The 15947-nt window shown below is 44.2% G+C and overlaps 1 protein-coding gene across 2 annotated transcripts in view; it reads left to right on the forward strand.

Moving 5' to 3' along the window:
- The window catches only part of DPF3 (double PHD fingers 3), a 286509-nt gene that overhangs the window by 218247 nt on the left and 52315 nt on the right, over positions 1 to 15947 (forward strand). Inside the window, exons 8-9 of one of the 2 annotated variants that reach the window (XR_744393.2) lie at positions 5245 to 5373; positions 8317 to 9696. Coding sequence is in view for 1 of the 2 variants with exons in the window: in XM_010335241.2 (XP_010333543.1) it covers positions 5245 to 5373 (129 nt within the window). In the remaining variant the exon portion in view is untranslated. The remainder of the gene's footprint in view (positions 1 to 5244; positions 5374 to 8316; positions 9697 to 15947) is intronic. The other variant, XM_010335241.2, reaches the window with a different exon arrangement.

Consider the following 15947-nt stretch of genomic DNA (forward strand, 5'->3'; position numbering starts at 1 on the left):
CCTGCGGAGGGTGGAGGGGGGAACAAATGAGAGGGGCGAGGAGAGGCGCATCTCTTCCCAGAGGGTTCTGCTCACTGCCTCTGAATTCCCCAAGGGCTGTGCACCCCAACCTCTCAGCCTAGCAGGCTCCAGAAATGGAGCTGCTCAGCTGGGGCTGGGGCTGGGGCTAGGTGGTGGGCACTGAGCGTGGCCGTGCGTTTGTGCACACCAGGCCCTGGCAGGCGGACAGAGCGTCTGCTCAGGATGTGAGGCCATGCTTTTGTGCACATGCCAAGGAGGAGCCTGAACTTCTGGCCTGCTTCCTATTCCTTAGGATGCTTGGGACACAGCTCTGGTCTTAGCAGAACCCAGGCGAGTGGCTGTTGCCGACGGCTGGTTTGTCCCCGCCACTCATTCTTTCTGTGAGTGGCAGCCACATCACAGCAGAGATCAGACTCGGAGGGGGAGAGGTGGCGCTGCCTGGGTGGTAGTTTTATGGAAGATTTGGAGCCTTGTTTGCCATAGACATAAAACCTGATTTAACTCAAAAACCCTGTAGCGTGCACTAATACCTTTCCAGAATGCCTGCTCTCCCTTCCCTGAGCATGGCGGTGGGACTGTGTGAAGCTTCACTTTTCTTTTTTCTTGCTTTGATTTATCTGAATGCCCTTCCCTGCCTTCTGTTATTTTTTTTTTTCTACTTTCTTCATGAACTTTGTTCCGGATTTCCATTTTTTTTTTCTTTGAGCTTTTTAGAGTTACCTCCCTCAGGTAGATTTCTAAACTCTTAAGGCTCACTTTATTTTCTCAGCAACTTACTTGTATCTCTTATATGATCTCAGCCCATGAACATTAATCAACAGAAAACCACATCCATCATCGCAGACGCTGCCATAGAGATACCACCCGGGTCTTTGCCCTCCCTGTCATCTTATTCTATAAAGTGGGACTCAATTTCCCATAAGCAGAAGCAAAATCTCTATTTAAATCCCACTTGCAAGGTCTGGGCGAGCTTTCTATTTATAGTAAAATCCTCTTTATAATGATCTCATATATGGTACCAGGAAATTGCTCATGGCTGGGTCAGGCCATAGGCCAATCTAGCCATGATGTGAGCTTTACTTTAAAAAATTCTTTCATGAGCCTCTGGGATGCTCCAGAGAAGTGTTTTCATAGAGTAGATGACAGTAAACAGGATCACCCAGGATGGATTACTGTAGTAGGGACATTAAATTTAAGTTCAAAGGGAATTTCCACTTTTATCAGGCCAGTCTCAATAATTTTTATCGCTTTGGGCTTTGTAAATATCATATTGGGCAAATCAGGTTGACGCTAAAGAGATTTATGAAACATTTTATATGTAAGGTATGGCTGGAAAGTGTTCGCCTCTGGACTTCCCAGGAGGCAGAGAAGTGTGATTAGAGGTACAATCTCTGGGGACACAGACAAACTGGGGGTGAATCCTGCCTTCGAAGAGCCCAAATGAGGCTTGGAGCCAGTGCTTTAATCTCTTTGGATTTCAGTTACTGCATCTGTCAAAAAAAAAAAAAAATCCTTACTTCACAAAGTTTTTGCAAGAATCAATGAAATAACATGTATAAAGCATCCAGCAGAAGATTTGCCACAGTTTTGTGATAAATGTCTGCTTCCTTTTCTTCTTGATATGCAGTTGAACAAAAGGGAGGCTGAGTGGATAGGCATGACCTGGTATCCTCTCCTCAAGAGACAATGAATCATTGTCTTATATGTTCTTGTGTGTTTGGCATAGAATGATGTCTCACCTCCCGAAGGAGGGGCACGGTGTTATTCTTCCAGTGATGCAGGGCCGTTGGCTACCGACTTCTGTGTACTCTGGGAGCTGGCCGTGAGACCAGATGACAGGCCAATTCATGCACACATGGACCAGCTCTCCTCCGGAAAGGAAATAAACCAGGAGCAGTGAATGTTATCCAGTGGTCCCAGGGGCATCCCTGTGCCACCCACTGACATCCCTGCCATCGCTCTCTAAGTCACTCATCCCACAGATTGTAGGTGTTCCAACAACGAGTTAGAGCTGGTCTCCAACCTGAAGGAGTAGATCTGTTTAACATGGAGAGATGATAACGTAAAATGGGGAGAGGAGGCGCACAGAGGCATCTATAAACAAGGGTCACGATGGTGATACCAACAGTGTCCTCCCCAGAGCATGACTGATATGTTTTAGCTGAAGTTTGAGACAGTTATGGGAGAACCTTTGCTCTGAAACTAACCCCAAGTACCAGAAAGTGTAAGGAAATCAGGTGCATAAGCAATCAGTCCATTCCACACCATTTGACCACAACGGAAGGATGCTTTGAGCTCACTGTTACAAGAAGAGAGTAGAAACTGGAGCAAAAATGATTTCTCTGAAAATAAAACATAGCTATTCATGATCACTTTCTATACAGGGCCATTGCCAGACTAAAAATGTACTTCCGCACCCCAGCTGAACTGGCATGTCACCACTGCACACACCAGGGCCTATACATGGGATTTTGGACCCTCCCTCACTCCTTGGACAGGAACTTTGTATGGCCAACAGGATGCTGCTCTGACTCCATCTCCTCAGAAGCTTCCCTTCTTCACATGAATTCAATTCTTTTCCTTTGGTCTTTTTACAAAGGCTCAATTCCTCCATCACTGCCTGCTTAGCTCTACCAGATCATTTCTGATTTTTTTTTTTTATTTCTGGTAGTATTAGAGTTCCTGATTCAATAGGGTGTTCTACCAATGGTCTGTTGGTAGTGAATGCTGTGTAGAATTGCATTAGTCCATTTTCATACTGCTGGGAAGAAATGCCCGAGACTGGGTAATTTATAAAGAGAAAGAGGTTTAATGGACTCATAGTTCCACCTGCCTTGGGAGGCCTCACAATCATGGTAGAAGGCAAAGGAGGAGCAAAGGCATGTCTTACATGGCAGCAGGCAAGAGAGCATGTGCAGGGGAACTGCCCTTTATAAAACCATCAGAACGCATGAGAATTATTCACTATCACAAGAACAGCATGGGAAAAACCTGCCTCCATGATTCAGTTACATCCCACTGGGTCTCTCCTATGATATGTGGGGATTATGGGAGCTGCAATTCAAGATGAGATTTGGGTGGCCAAACCATATCAAGAATTAATCTGCAAGTTTTTATGCTCTATATTTTAGTTCCTCATCCTCAGACATCACAAGGGATACAGTGTGTTGAAGAAAATGAGATTCTTTGGTTACTTAAAGATCTTGTGGATGGGGAGGAAATGGAACATTATAGGAAGTCCCTAAGAGTATACGAGAGAGACAGCTGAGAATAGGTCCCCTGCAAGTTTTTATGGAATGAATATATGGGATTCTTTGATTGCCTTCCATTCAGGAAACTACCTAAGTGACGACTGGCATCTTCACATTTTATATCTAGTTCATATCACTCGTGACACTTAACTTTGGTTTACCTTCAGCCCCTAAATTTAGTATACCCTATCTCTTCTTTCTGTTCATTTGATAGATTTCCATCCATCTCTTGATGAGGAAACTCTTGAGTTTATTTGCTTCCTAGAGATGCTTGGCTTTTCTTAGGAGAGTTCTAAAAATGACGAAGAGGGCAATTGAGGGAGAAGGGAGAAAGGGACACTGGTACTTCTGAGTTTGGGTAATGAAAATTTTATAGGCAGAGTAAAATTTTTGCGGATGTACTTCTTTTTGGAGATTATTTGCAAAACCGTTCTGTATGCCATGCGGATGTGTTTGAGATCCAGGGACTGATGAAGAAAAGCCCACGCTCAACAGACCCCAGAATGTGGCCAGCTCCTCTGTCTCCCCCAGACAGCGAACACTTCTTGCAGAGAATTGTCTGCCTCCCTGAAGATGGAAATCAATGACTTAGAAACCAATTAAACAATCCAAATAGCAACTGATAAATGGATTAACCCTCTGTAATGAAATTCTGCTAGCTTTTGTCTTCCGCCTTCCTCAGGTAGGTTTTCTATTCCTGGAGGCAAAGCAGAGGCATGGGGGAAGTGGAGGCCAGAGGGAATCGCATTAAAGCGGGTGAATCCGTTTATCACTTACTGTCTGGATGGTATTTCTGCTCACATCTCTGCTTCCTTTTTCAGATTTGGACCCTATGGGAGGCTGATTAACATTAGCCAGTGAATAATGAAAGGCAGCAGCAGACACTGGGTCTGGAGAGGAGGAAGATACTTGGGTGGTTAAGGCTGATCCCATAAAAAGGGAGACTTTTCTTCTTAGTCATGAGCAGGGAGTGTGAATGTGACAAAGAAATGCCTGCAATGGGGAAGGAGAAACAGAGAAAAAGGGAGGCATTTCTCTCCCTGCAAATAACCTGTTCAAGGCTTCTCAAGCAGCCCCTGGAAATGGAATGATTTTGGTGCTTGAGGACAGGCGCTGTTCTCCTCACAGGCTTTGTTTTCAAGGTCACGTTCCAAGAGTTATCTTGGCCTTTGTTTAAGGGCTTCCAGCCGGAGTGGGTTTTGAAGTCAGTGTGCTCAGTTACTTGCGATGGTCTTAAGCCTAGAGACATGCTCAGTAACTCACCATTTAATCCATTCCTGGCATGAGGCTGAGCCAAGCGCCTAGAAACCTGGGTCTAGTTCTGATTCTAGGCACTTGGTGTCTTGGGTACTTCCCACCATCACTGTGTGTGGGCTTCAGGGAGATGGGACTCCCCTTCAGGGAGATTGATGCCCTACCAAGATGTCTGTCAAAGTCCCCAAGAACGTCTTTGGTATTCTTCCTGGAAATGACCACCCATCGGTGCTTCTTTGTTCTCCATTTCTGGGACAGGAAGAATATCTACTAAGCAAAAGCACCATTCCCAATGGCAAGGTCCAGACACTGGTCATTTCTTTTCCTTCTTCTCACACTGCAGTGTGTGGTTTCCATCTGATGCCTGGGGCCTGGGCCTGCAGGCCTGATTGTTGAGGGCTGAGAGTAGTTCGCTTGACCAGTACCCCTTCCAGATGGTTTGATCATCTAAGGATGCAATCAGAGAAGCAGGGTGATTTCCACAACAACACAGAGTTGGGAAATACTCTAAAAATGAAAGTAAACTCTAGGTGACTTGAAAGACATGAGTACCATTAAACCCGAAAAGGTTCAAAAGAAAGCCTAGCCCAATTTGCCAATTCGGTTATAATAAAACTTCAAATTCCTTCTGGAGCAAATTCTACCACACTGTAGGAAGAGAAGGGGCGGTTGAAACTCACGTAAGCCTGAAATTGGAATGTTTTAAATGTTCCCACAGCCCAGAAAGGACCGGATGGAACAGTCATTCCCAATAACTACTGTGACTTCTGCTTGGGGGGCTCCAACATGAACAAGAAGAGTGGGCGACCCGAAGAACTGGTGTCCTGCGCAGACTGTGGACGCTCTGGTGAGTGTGACCCCATCCCGCACCGGGTGCTCGTAGACCAGGAATGCTCCTCTTGCATTCCTCTTCCATCTTGTGGTGGTGGAGACTGGAGAGGGAGGTGATGGCGGTGACGCTTTCGAGTGGAGAGGGGTTTTCAGCTCGTCCTGATATTTTTCCTCTTTGGGGTCTCAAGAACCAAAAGTTGTGCCCTAGGATCCAGGGAAAAGGGCAAAGAGAAGTTTTGGATTTGTGTCTGGCCTTTCCATGAGGTGCCTGTTTCTTTGTGCGTGTTTTTACCGACCTCAGCGAGGTAGGGTGGAAACGCCTGGAGAGAAGGCAACATGCTTTCTTGTAGTGAATGATGCACATGTAGCAAAAGGATGTGTTTGTTCTGTGGAAGTGCCTAGGGCAAACCCAAAGAGCGTGGTGTGGAAACATGAGTATTGGGAGAGCAACCACATCTTGGGTTGTGGGAGTCAGAGATCCCTGGGCTCCTGGCCAGCTGCATAAACACCACCTCCATCGGCCACTCATCTCATTTTCTAAAATGGAGCAAAAGAGACCCTGATAGATCAATGAGGCGAAAGGACAGGCATTCCTAGGGCCAATCTGGAGTTGATTGGGTGTGTATGTTTACATTTCAACCCATCAAAAGGCTAAAGTAACAAAAAGAGACTTCTGGTCTTGTTCCTTCATTCTTAAAATGAATTCAGGGCTTCAGGTTACCTTCAAGCTGTTGTTCTGTCTTTTAGTTCTAACCAAACCGTTATTTTTGGCTGGCCATGGTTGCTTGGTACTCTCTATTTTTCACACTGTATTATGTCATCGCCAGACCGCAGTGCAAGGCAGGGAGGAAGGAATTTCAACCTCAGTTTTAGTCTCATCAGCTCCTGATATGAGTAGGTGAAACAGTTTGATTGGATCCTTGGTTCCGGCAGTGAGGGGTCATTTCTCCTTTTTACCTTTCTATCCTGTGTCTTTTTCACTCTCAGTCCCCAGAGAAGGACTGAGATGACCCCCTCATGGTTTACTGTAGCAACTCAGTTCTTTCCTTGCTCTGGGTCTGCAAACCTTAGCTTTAGCCCTTTTATATATTTTGATGGTAGGGCTGTTTAGGGCTTAAGACTGGCTTGAGTAGCAAATCAGCAATTTAAAAAGGACTGTGGTTTCTGCTGCACACAACCCTCAACGTGTAACTCTCAAGGATCCTGACAGGGTGGCCCATTTGTGCGAATTCTGTCAATTCATTTGCTGTCCAAACATGGTACCTAATGTTGAATTTTTTACTCTACTGATGCTAGCTTAGAAGACAGGGCCCTTGTGATAGCGGGCTCTGTATTTTTTAGATGCTTACCAAAAAAAAAAAAAAAAAAAAAAAAAACAAAAAAAAAAAAACCCAAGATGAAATTCAATGCCGTGTTTTTTAAAAGCAGGCAATCAGATGAAATCTCTGCTTCCAGAGGCAAGGTCACTTGGAGTGATGTTCTGAGCAACATGTTATGGACTGCTGTAGGTTTGGATGGGTTGGGGGGGGCAGCTTGAGAATTCTTGCAAACTGCCGTAATGTGTATCTCCCCTTCCTTTCTTACAAAAGATGTGGTGCTAGAATCCCAGCCATGGGCTGTCCGGAGTGGGAATTCGTTTTTCCTATGCAAAGCCTCTTTCCACAATCTTCTCTCAGCTTTCCCCGCAAGGTTCTGCCTGCTGTGTGGCTTGGGAGCCATTTTCTATCAGCCATTTCTAGATATTCTCATTGTATTTGTTGATGATTAGTTTTGGCGGATCATTTAGACAAGGTCTGACTCTGATATTCCTGAAATAGTTGATACCTTGGGAAGAAACAGGTGTCACTGGCCCATGAGATGAGATGTGCTTGTTAAGGGAGGGGGGTGAGCACTTCCCTGGGACCTCCCTACGGTCCTTCCAGAGAAGAGTATGGAGCTTGGAAGAGCTTCGCTCCCCCTCCCATCTACCCTACCACAGCTGTTTCCTGGGAGAAAATGAGATTCCTGAAATTGACACCATGTGGGTTGTATCATTCCCTTATACAAGGGCAGTCCTGGGGCTCATTTAGAAGGCGAAAAAGTTTAAACCTGAGTTTTACAGATTTCAGGATGCTCTGTTTTATTAGGACTTTTCTACTCCGACTTCTCACCTTCTTAGTGCTCTGAGTGAGACTTGACAAGTGAACTTTCTGGAGTAACCAATACCTGGGCTTGGTTGGTGGCTGGAGTGTGTGTGTGTGTGTGTGTGTGTGTGTGTGTGTGTGTGTGTGTGGTGTGCGCATGCACACATGTATGTGGATACAGTTCACAGCAATTTCCTCCAGTGGTTAAAGAAAACAAACTCTTTTATCACCTGCCACTTATCAGACTTTCCAACTTCCTTTGGCTTTCAGTGCAAATGAACTACATGGTGTAAGGGGAGAATTGAAAGGGTTCTGAAAGGATGGGATTAGAAGCGGGTAAAAATAAAAATGAATGGAGGCTTAACCACCTTGAATGGGTTCTCTGACAGTAATACCTTTGTAGAGCTGACTGTCAAAGTGAAGGACAATCATTGTTCAAAGAAACACCAACAGAAAACACCAAAGAAATGCCAGCCAGGCTTAGAAACCACCAAGGAGAATCATTGTCTGGGGCAGGGTCGAGTGAGCATGCAAGCGTCTGTGTGTACGCACAGCAGAAGAAAGATCATGGGTGGATCTTTTGCTGTCTGAAGCTGTGGACATATGTACTGTGGTAGAGGCGATGCCTTTTTGGGGAGTCGGGGAAGCCTCTTCCCTGGAAATGTTTGCGTTGCCCCAAATCCCCGTCACCAAGTGATGCACCCGGTTAATCCCTTTGCTGTGAAAATGGTTTAATATCTTGCTATTAAGAATAACATTGTAATATCATAATGAGAATATTAATAATGCTGTCTATTGCTTAACCCATGTGCTGATATATTCATCATACATGTCAGCTCATTTGGGAGGAGAAGGCAGGAAGGAGAAGGAGGCAGCGGCTGCAGCACGCACCACGGAGGACTTATTCGGTTCCACGTCAGAAAGTGACACGTCAACTTTCCACGGCTTTGATGAGGACGATGTGGAAGAGCCTCGCTCCTGTCGAGGACGCCGCAGTGGCCGGGGTTCGCCCACAGCAGATAAAAAGGGCAGTTGCTAAACCCACGGAACAGACTCTCTGGCCAATTAGCCATCCCCCTCTGACTTTGGTCATTGTGCTGGTTCTGATATATTTTTTTTTAAATGAAAGACAACTTTAGGTTTTTCCTCTATCCTTGCTTTTCCCCCCCTCACCTCCCATGTGCCCCTCTACCCCTAACCCACCCCCCTGTTTTGGGTGTGTACAACAGAAGCACAGACTACTGAAACACAGCAAAAGAGCAGAATGAACATTCTTCCAAGAGATGGCATCGTGATGTGCTATTTATTTTCCATAGAAATAGGAAGTTAGGTGGATTGTCTCTTTTTTGAGGGGAAGGGGGTCTTTTTGACAGAAGCAGAGTTGATTTCCTCAATTTTCATATTTATTGGCAAAAGGAAGAGAAGAGGAACTTTGGGTTTGGAAACAAAGAACCAATAACATTAAAACATTATTATTTATATATTCTAGCTATTATTAGAATCAGACTTTTTTTTTTTTTTTTTGAGAAAGAGAGAGAGAAGGGAAATCAAAGAAATCGAAGTAATATCCTGTTTAGAGGCAAGCCACTGTGGGGAGAATTTCCTCAGTGGGAGGTGGTCGCACTTTCTGTGCCCCGCAGAGTTTGTGGCTCCCTGTGGTAGACCCCTCCCTCATTCTCTTCCCTGACCTTCTTCTTCCTCTCTGCTTGCGAGAAAGTGTCAGTAGTTCCAGAGAAGTCGGGGCGTCTGTGCCTGGCCTCCCTCCACACCCTGGCCCTGACCAGCCGCCTCCTGGGCTCCTCCTCCTCCGTCAGTAGAGCTGCTGTTTTGTTATTGCTGGTTTCTCCTCACTTTCCTCCTGGCAAAGAACGACTTCCAAATGCAGGGATGGAACATCAGCGGAACATCACAGGCTCAGCAGTGACTCCACCACCCGAGGCCAAGACTGTGCTCCTGGACGAAAGACCTCACCGTGTGTTTCCCCTCCCCTTGCCCCTGTTAAGAAACATACCAATACCCGTTGGATGATGAAGGCTACCTTCATATATCTTCTATATTTTTTTATAGTGCCCGCCAGGCACTTTGTTTTATGTTTCCAATAGTACTTCCTGAAATAAACCAAAGCAACACCGCTCAAGACCCCTGGGGCGATGGAGAAGGCTACCCACCTCACTGACAGTCCCAAGAATGACCAGCTGCGAGGTCCTAGTCAAAAGGTATGTCTTGGCTAACCTGTCTTACAATGTGGGCAAAACCATCATATCTATTTTTTAGTTTTCTTTTTCTTTTTCCTTTTCGCCCCCAGCTTGCTTTTTTGTTTTCCTGGGTTTGGACCCACTTCTGTGTGTAAGAGTGGCTACTGGAGTGCCTCCCCCCAGCCCTCTGTGGCCCGTGTGTGCATGGGAACTCGTGTGTGCCCAGGCGTAGGTGTGGGAACTGAGTCTTGCTTGGACTACGGGAGGGGCTCAGTGTGCAGAATGGCAGGCTTCTGGCTTCAACTACGAGAGAAAATGGCTGGGGAAGTGCTTGGCTAACCCTGACTCCCTTAGCTAGACCTGGAAGTGGAGTCCAGGGAACTGAGATTGGAGTTGGCTGCTGGATTTGGGTAGGAATAAGGAGGTGTGGCACTGCATGTCTAGGTGGTCTTTCTTACTCCAGGTTCCAGTTTCACAACCAGGGTGATGAATCCAAATTAAAGAAGATCCCTGATTAGGCACAACACTCGACTTGGCTGTTTGGAAGATTCTGAACTTCCTTTAAGGTTAGCCAGGTCTCCGGCTCCAGGAGTACACAGTTCCAGAAACACAGGCAGAACCATCTGACATGGCCTGGGAGACCCAAGTAGCTGCCTGGTTAACAGGCTGCTTTTCGGTGTCTGGGAAGATTTGGTTTGACGGTCCAGCCCCTGCACATCCTTATGAATTAGACCGATTGTTGAAATAACAAACTAACCCAAACACAAGGACAAGCAAAGAAACCCAGAAATAAACTCGTTGTGCTTTCCTGGTAGCCTGAGATAGAAAGGGCTTCCACTTTTCTCATGCATGAGATGTATATGTGATCGCCTGGGCATTTATTCTCAGTTTTGAGAGAATGAAAGTAACAATCCCACCCACGTTTGGGATGTTCTGTCTATTCTGTATGTGGCCTGTTCCTAGGAAATACGGCTAAACCTCCAACATTGTCATACTCTGCATGCTCAGCCAGTAGAGTTTGCTCCAGTGAGTTTCTGCTAAGGGGTTACAACCTACACTTGCTGACATGTTCCACCTCTTGACTCTGTACCTTTGACTCAGATGTCGGATTCCTGGGATTATAACTTGCTTTCATTGGTAAAATGTGAGCTTCTATGTTAAATAAATATATGTTCAATCCACACTCTCATCTGAATTCTGTGTAGTTGCTCATAGTCCCAGAATTCTCAATGACTATTTGCCTTTACACTTGAGGTTTTTTTTTTTTTCCCTAAAAATCCACATAATTAAGGCAAATTATAAAGGGCTACCTAATTTCAGAGTCTAGCTTAGAGTCTCGCAGAGAAACTAACTGTTTAGAACTAACAAGGTAAACCCACAGGAGAATGTTTGAGAACGGATGTTGCTTGTCTATTTTATAGTTAATGGTGTAGCTTGATCTTTGATCCGCATTTTCTCTTACTAGAGGTAGTAGACGTCCTCACCTTTCTTGCTTGGGGTAATAGAAGTACAGTAATGTTTCTTAGCATTGCCAGAGTGTCTTGTCTCACCTTGCTTACAGTGTCTGAACAGACTCAGAATTTATATCCTTAAAGAAAAACTGGAAGGGACTTTTAAGATGATCAAGTTCGGATCTTTCACTTTTCAGTTGAGAAAAGTTGACCCAGAGAGGTTGAGTTAAGTTTGCAAGAGTGGAATGAGCATGGCTTTGGAGGGAATTGTTTTAAGGCGAAGGAAAGAAACTCTGAGAGAGACCGTATCGGAGGAGGAAGCTGGCTGTCCTGGGTTTCCAGCCACCTTAATGGCGGATGTTACATCTTTGTCTCCCTTTCTCTAGATAGCAGTCATCAACATTTATGTGTAAGGCATTGTTCCAGGTGCTTTCCTGGGAATATTTCACTTAAACCTCATGACTACTCACATGAGATACGTGTTTATATTAATCCCCAGTTTGCAGAAACTGAGGTTAGTAATAAGGTTAAGAAATGTACAGCTAGGAAGCAGCCAGGTTTTGGTCTTCGGCGACCTGATTGTAGAACCTCTACTCTGCCATTGCCTGCACTGCCCCTCACATAGTCTATGATTAAGGAATACATACATATTTGTGTGCTTGTGTACATACTTTGCTGTTTCTTGATTCCGATGGAAGAAAATGTAATGAATATAGCTTTTTAAAGGTAATGTCATGAAAATAAATTTCAACAACCGAAGAGTAAGCAATTAGATCCCGTAAGAGAGAATTCTGATTCAGATTTTGTGCGGAATATTGTAGATAACTTACCTTCATAATCGTCATTTCTAGATAATGTACAGAGAGAGCTCCTTTTTTTGTGACTTCAGGAATTGTAGGAGCTGTGTGAACAGTCAACATACCTTTCTGTTCTTGCTTTTGTTAAATAAGTGTCACTGCTCAAAATGTAAATACAAAAGAAATGAGAGTCATAAAGATGAAAATGATCTGACTAGCTTCCTTTGCCCTCAGCTCAGTAAAGTATCACCCTGAGTTTTCTGAGTCCTAGCCCAAACAGAGGGGAACCAAAGATACAGAACTTTCTAAATTTGTTACTCTAGTTTAATCCCCTGGAGAGGGGGACTGTTGACGTAAAGGTGACAGTTGTTATCATTTAGCTGAGTTTTTTTCTGATCTAGAGCAATCGAATCCTTTATTTCTGTTACCGAGAGACTATGTAGAGATCAGACACTATAATCATGATAACCCTGGGAATTAGAAATCTGCATTTAATTTTTTAAAGGTACTTTAAAGTCAGTAATCCAATTTGCTACTGGTGTTTTAGAGAGAAGAATTTAATAAAAAAATTTGACGTTCACATCAATGGCATCCCTTTAAGGGTTCCTGCTTACTCTGCGTCTCTCTCTGCACCTAATGGGCTGCAGACTGAGACTGCCTTTATTCAGCACTGGAGGGAACGCAAGATCATTACTCGGGGAGAGAACTAAAGGCTGTTTGGAGGTTCTTGCTTCATGGTGGAACAAAATTAATTAACTTTATCCCACGATGCCTCCTGTTACATCTGATGAATATGATCTTGAACATGTACTTAAAGTTGAAGCAGACTCATCTATTAGGAATTTTTCCTCATGGGATTTTGCTTAGGCTTTGGAGAAGTGACTTGTGTTGTGTATTCTCTGAGTAAGGTGTCTTTGATTTGGTGTGTGGAAGCCTAGAGTGGAGATAAAGAGTTCTGGGCTCTGGACTCAGCTCCCTGTATGAATTTGTTGACAGGGATCTCTGCCTCAATTTCTTAGAGAGGAAATGGACATTTCTTTCCCTATTAGAATATGTAACTCATATTATCTCATGATGATGCTTAGTGCTGTGAGGTAGGGGAGATGTTATTTATTCCCATTTTACTGATGAAGGAAATTGAGTTTTGATCCCGTTTGATGACTTGTCTAAAGTTCCAGACTCAGCAAATGATGTATGGATCTTTTAATAAGCTTTCCTCAGTCTATACGGACTTCCCCGGAGATCATCTTTTGAAGAATTCTTGAGTGAAATCACTAAAGTCCATTTAGGTCTTTTATTCAAGACCTTATTGGATGAAAAGGAGGTATTTGATGCTGTAAAAGAAAAGCAAAACCAGCTGGGTACAGTGGCTCATGCCTGTAATCCCAGCACTTTGGGAGGCCGAGGTGGGCAGATCACGAAGTCAGGAGTTTGAGATCAGCCTGACCAACATGGTAAAACCCCATCTCTACGGAAAATACAAAAATGAGCCGGGTGTGGTGGCGTGCACCTGTAGTCCCAGCTACTCAGGAGGCTGAGGCAGGAGAATCACTTGAACCTGAGAGGCAGAGGTTGCAGTGAGCCAAGATCACTCAACTGTGCTCCAGCTGGGTGACAGAATGAGACTCTATCGCAAAAAAAAAAAAAAAAAAAAAAAAAAAAAAAAAAAAAAAAAAAAAAAAAAAAAAAAACAGAGAGAGAGAGAGAGAAGAGGAAAAATAAAACCGAAAAAACATAAACCCCAAATGAAATGATGACCTATTAGAAGAATGTTTCTGAGAAGCAGCAATGTCTAAGTCCTCAGGAACTTTCTGTGAGAACTAAAGTTGAGCTTCCTAAATGGTCACTGTTTTGGTGGTGCCCGTGGGGGCGGGTAAAGGAGGCAGGGAGTGAACATTTTGGGCCCTGTTTTGGTCACAAGCCCAATTGCTTCTAACACAAAAACTTTGAATTATGTAATATTGTTGTGTTCAATAAAAGTGATTTCTGACTACTCAAAATAACAATATAGGAAAAGCCATTCTGCTTGATTGATTTGCAAAATAAATGAGAACGATGGAAGAGTCCTGTCAGAACTGAATTATTAATTAAAAAACATTGAAAATTAGGTTTTCAAAGTATCTCATCACTGGTACCCAACCAGTAACTAACACTTTTTGAAAAAATTACTTTTGAAATAATTTTACACTTACAAAAAACTTACGAAGGTTATACCAAGAATTCCCATATGCCCTTCACCCAGATTCTTCAAATAACCACAGCACAGTGATCACAGCAGGAAATTAACATCGTTGCAATACCAGAACTGACAGACTGTATTCAGATTCTGCCAGTTGTCTCACTAGCGTCCTTTTTCTGGTTCAGGATCCCATCCGGGATCACAGGTTGTCATGTCCTCTTACCAGTCTTTGAAATAGTGCCATAATCTTGCTTTTCACAACCTTGATACTGGCTAGTATTTCATAGAAAGCCATTCGCTTCTGGCTTGTATGTTGTTTTTCTTTTTCTTTCTTTCTTTCTTTCTTTTTTTTTTGAGATAGAGTGTTGCTCTGTCTCCAGGCACCAGGCTGGAGTAAAGTGGAGTAATCTCAGCTCACTGCAACCTCTGCTTCCCAGGTTCAAGCAATTCTCCTGCCTCAGCCTCCCGAGTAGCTGGGACTACAGGCATGTACCACCACACCCAGCTAATTTTTGTATTTTAGTAGAGATGGGGTTTCATCATGTTGTTCAGGATGGTCTTGATCTCTTAACCTCGTGATCCGCCCGCCTCGGCCTCCCAAAGTGCTGGGATTACAGGCGTGAGCCACCGCGCCCGGCCCTGTATGTTGTTTCTCTAATGACTACATTGAAGTTGTGCATTTTGGTTAGAATACTGTAGGAATGACGTTGTATCCTCAGTGCATTACATCAGGAGGTATGTGACTGATGTACCCCAGTACTGGTGACTCAGACATTTGGCCTTGCAGCTGAGATTTCAGGCTAGTCTGTTTACAGACCTTGGATGATAGCATTTTCATTCAGATATACTTTGGTTCATTTGGTAACTAGGGACTGAGTAATAACAGTATTCATGTGACTTCTGAGCACTGTGAAGGATGGGAAAAAATTAGACATGGGGCCAGGAATTTATCAGCCATCGGATTTATTTTGTGACCTAGTGGATCAGACTAGAAATTCACAAATGATTAAAATCGTGTGAGAGCTCTCATGGGGTAGTTTGTGATTATTTTTGCCAAGGATCTCAGTAGACAAGATTGTCTTGGAGGAAGCCATCTAGATCAACAAAGAGCTCCAGACTGACCGTTGTTGTTGAATCTGTAGGCAAGGACGTCTATTGTCAGCAAGGGTGGAGATAATATTTGAACAAAAAGCAAAACTGGGAATCACAACCTGACCCATGTAAAATGGCAAAAATCACCGTTCGAAAACCCGCCTAAGCACCATTCCATAGCATTTTGTTTCTGTTGCTCTTGTGTTTGTCACAACACACCATGTCTGTTTGCAGTCCTTCTCAAACAGATGGCATGTTCCTTGAGGGCAAAGGTGATCTCACTCATGTCCCCCAGACAGTGCCCGACACCAGTGTGCCATAATTATTTGCTGAAATACACCGAGAACTGAGTAGTTTCTGAGCTAATTAGTGGAAGTCTTACTAAATCTCACTCTATACATAGTGGATGCTTAATAAATATTGTTGACAGAAAGACTAGAGAAAGTCGTCTTTGGACACAGCATCCATTGGTTAAGTCAGATGGGGCAGGCGGGAGCCAGGAGGTGTTGAGGTGGTGGTGAGGGGTAGAGGAGAGAAATGGAGGATGTCAGGACAGGGGTGGGGAGGGGTCGACCACGTGTGGAGGGGTAGAAACTATACCTTTTTGCAGGGGATTGAGAGCAGGAGTCTAAGAACATAGCTGCACATTTTTCCATTTTTATGGCCTGCAGTTGACCTAGCTGCAGGAAACAAAAGGGAAAATGGATGTTAGGAGTGCAAAGTTGGGAGCTCACCCACGATTTTCTAAGTGGC

Source organism: Saimiri boliviensis, chromosome 2, assembly GCF_048565385.1.
Source record: "Saimiri boliviensis isolate mSaiBol1 chromosome 2, mSaiBol1.pri, whole genome shotgun sequence".
NCBI classification, from domain to species: domain Eukaryota; kingdom Metazoa; phylum Chordata; class Mammalia; order Primates; family Cebidae; genus Saimiri; species Saimiri boliviensis.